The 5,329-nt window shown below is 52.4% G+C and overlaps 1 protein-coding gene across 1 annotated transcript; it reads right to left on the minus strand.

Annotated features, from left to right (window-relative positions):
• Positions 1 to 349: 349 nt before the first annotated feature.
• On the minus strand, positions 350 to 5,305 carry DDOST (dolichyl-diphosphooligosaccharide--protein glycosyltransferase non-catalytic subunit). Its single transcript, XM_005145412.4, has 11 exons — positions 5,133 to 5,305; positions 4,663 to 4,773; positions 4,333 to 4,419; positions 3,835 to 3,938; positions 3,406 to 3,500; positions 2,959 to 3,052; positions 2,432 to 2,580; positions 1,358 to 1,505; positions 1,136 to 1,256; positions 906 to 1,012; positions 350 to 824 (listed from the first exon to the last, which is right to left on the minus strand). Exons 1-11 carry the CDS (start codon positions 5,269 to 5,271, stop codon positions 675 to 677), a joined length of 1,305 nt encoding a protein of 434 aa, XP_005145469.1. The 5' UTR covers positions 5,272 to 5,305; the 3' UTR covers positions 350 to 674.
• Between the last annotated feature and the right edge of the window lie 24 nt (positions 5,306 to 5,329).

A 5,329-nucleotide genomic window follows, 5' to 3' on the forward strand; every position in this document is an offset into this window, starting at 1 on the left:
TGACTCTACCCCCCTACCCATTCCACCCCTGTGCTCCCTCTTTCACCCTGTTCTTGGGATCACATCTGGCTGCTCCTTCCCTCCCACCATCAATGTGCATTTTGGGGTGCCCCTGAACTCACCTCTTTGCTTATTGGGCACCAAGCGGCTTTTGGGGTGCTCAGCCTTCCTCAGTGACACCCTGAGCCCCTCCGTGCACTCCAGACTCCCACTTTGCCTTTCAGCACACTCCAGCCCTGGCACCGTCTGACTGTTCCCTCACAGCCCATCTGAGGGACACCAGGAGCTGGAGATGTGGGGACATGGCGAGAGCCCCACATGGTGAATTCACTCAGCTTCCACCCGGGGAGACAGGAATAAGACTTTATTTTGGAAAAGGGAGTTAATCTCAAACCAAATCCATTCCAACAGCAGCACGAAACAACGGTCACGAATCCATGAGGAAACAGTGCTGGGAGCATCATGGTTCCAGGGCTGCAGACACTTTGGGGACAGATTCTGCCCCCCCCAACGTCATTTTCTTTACTATTAGTTCCTGCTCTGTGTAAAAATAAAAAGACCATAATGCAAATCCAGGGAGTGTCTGGCACCTACCAGTCCTCACACGGATACAACCAAAGGGCCTGAGTGCAGCCCAGTGCCAGGGAAGAGGCTCCTCTCCCTCCATAGGGAGCTCAGTCGGATTTCTCCTTCTCCTTCATGTGCAGGAAGACGATGCTGAACATGAAGAGACCGACCATCATGGAGAAGGCACCAGCATAGTAAGGGTATGCAGAGGGGATGAACCGTTCATACTGCGTGTGCTGGAGGGGACGCACGGACACCTGGGAGGGGACAGAGCAGCCCTTCGAGTCCAGTACCCCATAAACTCACCCCCCTGGGTGATTAATCCCCCCTGGGCTCACCTGGGTGGAGGAGTAGAGGTGAGTGTAACCCAGGCGGTTATAATCCACTTTGAACTGAAACACGCCATAGACGTCCGGCAGCTTGAAGCGCACACTGTATTTGCCACCTGGGATAGAGACAGTGGTGACACTGAAGTGATGGTGACATTGAGGTGATGGTGACATTGAGGTGAGAGCAGTGAGAGGTGGGATCGGAGCCCTAGCAGGGCTGGGGCTCTGAGGGAACCTACCGTTCCTCTTCAGGAAGGTCCGCACGAAGGGATCGATGCGGACAAACTCCAGCTGAATGTCATCACCATCAAAGGGGACCCACTTGCCATCAGAAAGCTTCTCAATGACAATGCTGTACTCCTGGAACAAACCCACAACAGGAGACATTAATGAGTGACACCTGAAAACGAGCCTCAGCCCATTACGAGTTCCCATGTCCCCTCCCAAGCAAGCAGCCATACCACGAGGTCGGTGACAGTGTAGGCACTGGGAGGTGTGAGTTCCCCCACACGGTGGTGGGACACGGCTCCGACACGCAGCACTCCCTCTTCCTTGAACACCCAGCGGGACAGGGCAATGGCCAGCTCATAATTACCTGTCTGTGAGTACCTGTGGATAGAGGAATGCTGGGAAAGCACAGCAGCCATGCCCTAAAACCACACCTGTGTGCCAAAACCTGAACCATTAATAGATATGAAAGCAACACAAAGAGATCTGGGGTGAAAGCAGGGAACTGCTTCCCAAAGCACTCTGTTCCAAAAGGCCAGAGGAATATACCACCCTGATCACACCTGGGAAAACCCCAAGCAAAATATGGGATGGAGAACAGCCATGAGAAGGACTTTGGGATGCTGGGTGATGAGAAGCTTCCCCATGAACCATCTTCAATGTGTGCTTGAGCCCAGTACCCCCCCAGAGTGTGAGCCTGTGCTGTGCTCTGGGGAGACCCCCCTGCAGCCCTGCTCCAGCTCTGGGGCAGCAGCACAAGAGGGACCTGGAGCTGTTGGAGCGAGGCCAGAGGAGGACATGGAGCTGCTGCGAGGGCTGGAGCAGCTCTGCTCTGGAGCCAGGCTGAGAGAGCTGGGCTGGGGCAGCCTGGACAAGAGAAGGCTCCTGAAGGGGAGACCTGAGAGCAGCTCCAGTGCCTAAAGGGGCTGCAGGAAAGCTGGAGTGATAGGACAAGGGGTGATGGGTTCAAACTGAAACAGGGGAAATTCAAGCTGGAGATAAGGCAGAAGCTGTTCCCTGTGAGGGTGCTGAGGCGCTGGCACAGGGTGCCCAGAGAAGCTGTGGCTGCCCCATCCCTGGCAGTGTTCAAGGCCAGGTTGGACACAGGGGCTTGGAGCAGCAGCTCCAGTGGAAGGGGTCCCTGCCTGTGGCAGGGGTTGAAACTGGATGAGCTTTAAGGTCCCTTCCAACACAAACCATTCCATGATTCTATGATTTAAAGCTTTCCACTGTGAACATGAATATTTGTAGGATTTTCTTTCATTAAACAGCTCCCCAAATACTCCTCAGCCAGGGAGCCAACGTACCTCTTGGAGCCAGGAGTAGCCTTCTGCACAGCAGAATTGAAGAAGGCATCACTAAAGAAATCCAAAGATCCACTGAAAACCACACGGGCATTGTTCCGGGCCTGGAGTCCAGCGATCAGAAGTGTGTTCTTCCCCACTGCATGTGGGTACTGGAAAGGAACGTGTTTAGGAGGGAGTTTAGCCCATGTGGGGATGATTAAAGAAGAGAATCTCTGGTTTGTGGTGGGGTGGGACAGCAGCTGGCACAGCCTGTGATTAAGGAAAAACCAAGAAGCTTGGAATAGCTCCTGGAAGGGGACATGGAGAGGTGATTTGGTCTAGGCAGGGTTTTCTTCCATTGCTTCCCTCACACTGGATATATTGCCACCAACAGAAAGCCAAGAGGAAGATTCCCACCAGGGCACTGTCAGAAAGCAGACAACAGCCTGAGCCTTTCAAGGAGATGAAACACTCGGGTATGCTCCCAAGTGGCTGCAATCTGAGGGACTTAACTGTAGAAGCTCAAAAGAAGTCGTAACAGAACGTACCTGAGTAATGGGTTTATCTGGGAAGAAGGAGTAAGAGGTGGAAGAGCCGGTCAGAATATCCAGCACCAATGGGTTGTCAGGATCAGCCACCATCCTTGCAGGGAGAGGCACAGTGAGCAGCACAAAGTAACTCCGGGACCCCACAGAGGGACATGCAGCCACCACCTCAGGTACCCAACTGCCCTCAGATGCAGCAAGGCAGAGCTTGCACACGCACAGAAATTAAGTATTTACACAAGATACCCAGTCAAGCTTTGGTAATTTATGTTAAGAAACATTCCTAAATCAAGGACTGAGCTGCTCTGGAGACTATATTATCATCTGAAACCAAGACATAGCTCTGTTAAGAGTCACAGCCGCTCACCCTAGGTTTACCTTGCAGCACATCCGTGTTTTCACCCTGCTTCCCCAACCACCAGCACCTCCCCTCCCTCCCACTTGACTCACCCAACTCCTCGGAACAGGATGGGGTTCAGTGCTGCTCTCCCCACAATGGTGGGGGCCTTCAGGAGGTTTTCAGTGTCTGCAACTATGAGTGTGTGCTAGGAGAAACAGGAGAGAGAACAGTGTCACCGTGGTGCAGGGCAGGAGGGTTCATGTCAGGCTCTCAAGGTTTCTCGTTGGACAGGGCTTGGAGAAACCTGCTGTAGTGGAAGGTGTCCCTGCCCATGGGAGGGGATTGGAACTGGATGAGCTTTAAGGTCCCTTCCAACCCAAACCACACCAGGATTATTTATGACTTTCCTGGGAGGAAGGTGGGAGAGCAGAAAACAGATGGAGGAAAAAAGGGAAAACAAGGACAGAAGATTCATCCCTAAACCTTTACACAACAGTTCTAACTGAAAATACCCAAATCATCCTGGCAAACTAACGTACCTGGCCTGGGTCAGATATATCATAGTTGTGATGGTCGATGACAGCTGTCCTCTCCTCATCAAACTCAATCCCACACTCGCTGCCCAGCTCTCGCAGTGGGTCACCTGAAGGACAAAGCAGACTCTTCATTATGCAGCACGTTCAGGATGTGACGACAGTCTCAGCACTCAAAATAAAAAGTAAATTCAGCTCAGAGCCATGCTTTCTGCACTCCCCTGAGGAGCAACACAACCTCCTTGTTGCTAAATCCCTGCAGCTATATTGTCAAATGCAGCTATGTTAAAATCCCTGTTAAAATGTCAGTAAAAGCTGTTTATCACCCCCTTCCTCACAGTACAAACCTGCACAATGAGAAACTGTTTTCACACCATTTTTGCTGCAGGAACCCACAGAAGACAAATAAACTATTTGTTCACTGCAGAGCATAAGCAGCAGATGTGTCCATTACAAGAAGTGGCTGAAACACCCCAATTAGCTCTGGTGAAGGTTTGTACTCACCGATGTCTGAGCTGGCAGCGACAAGGACGCTGCCACCACCATCAATGAAGGCAGTGATCGTCTCCACATTGATGTTTCCACCAAAATCTGAAAGCACACACCAGAAATTCATAAGCAGTTCTCAGAAATAACACCACAGCAGAATGAAAGCACAGCAAAACACCACATCATTTCACTCATGGCTGAAAGAACCTCTGCTAAATGCTTTGGGTGCATCAGCAGTTTGCTACTGACACAAAGGATAACATCCAAAGTGTAAGATTTGATTAAAATTCACAGAACAGTTGTAAATCCCCTTCAAAACCGCTCCAAGAGCACGCTGGTATTTACCTTCTATGGAGGGTGAGAAGATTATCAAGTTGTCATACAGAAACTCTCCATATTTAATCAGGGACAGGCCAGCATCATCCGCCGTGCGGAAGGTGAGATCGAAGCCCCTGTCTGCAGCCACGACACAACATCCAACAATTCAGGCTGTCACAACACTGACACATAAAGCAACAAAGCAGCATCAAGATCCTAAGGTTTATTTCCCCAATAAACAACCGTGTTTTGGGTGGAAAGTGGCACTGGAGCATTATAGGAGCACCACTGGGTGTTCCCACATAAAACCAAACGGGACCAACCCCCTGGAAAGCCGCTTTGTTACTGACACCCATCAAGTGGCACCTGGAACCCAGGCAGGAATGGAGAAACACCTCCCTCAGCCCCGGGAGACGGCAGCCTCCTCCTCCTCCTCACCCGGGGCCCGTTCTTCCCCCCTCAGCCCGGCGGGGTCCCCAGCCGCCCCCGAGCCCTACCGGCGAGGCTGCGGAAGAACAGCGAGTGCGTGTCGCGGAGGTTGCTGTTCTCCAGCAGCACCAGGGTGCGGGGCCCCCCCTCAGCGCCGGCCGCCATCACCACCAGGAGCCACCACAGACAGACCACGGCCTGCGCCATCTTGCTCCCCGGCGCCAAGCTTCCCCCGGAAGCGGGCGGGAGAGGGCAGCCAATCAGA

This window comes from Melopsittacus undulatus, chromosome 12 (assembly GCF_012275295.1).
Source record: "Melopsittacus undulatus isolate bMelUnd1 chromosome 12, bMelUnd1.mat.Z, whole genome shotgun sequence".
Classification (NCBI taxonomy): domain Eukaryota; kingdom Metazoa; phylum Chordata; class Aves; order Psittaciformes; family Psittaculidae; genus Melopsittacus; species Melopsittacus undulatus.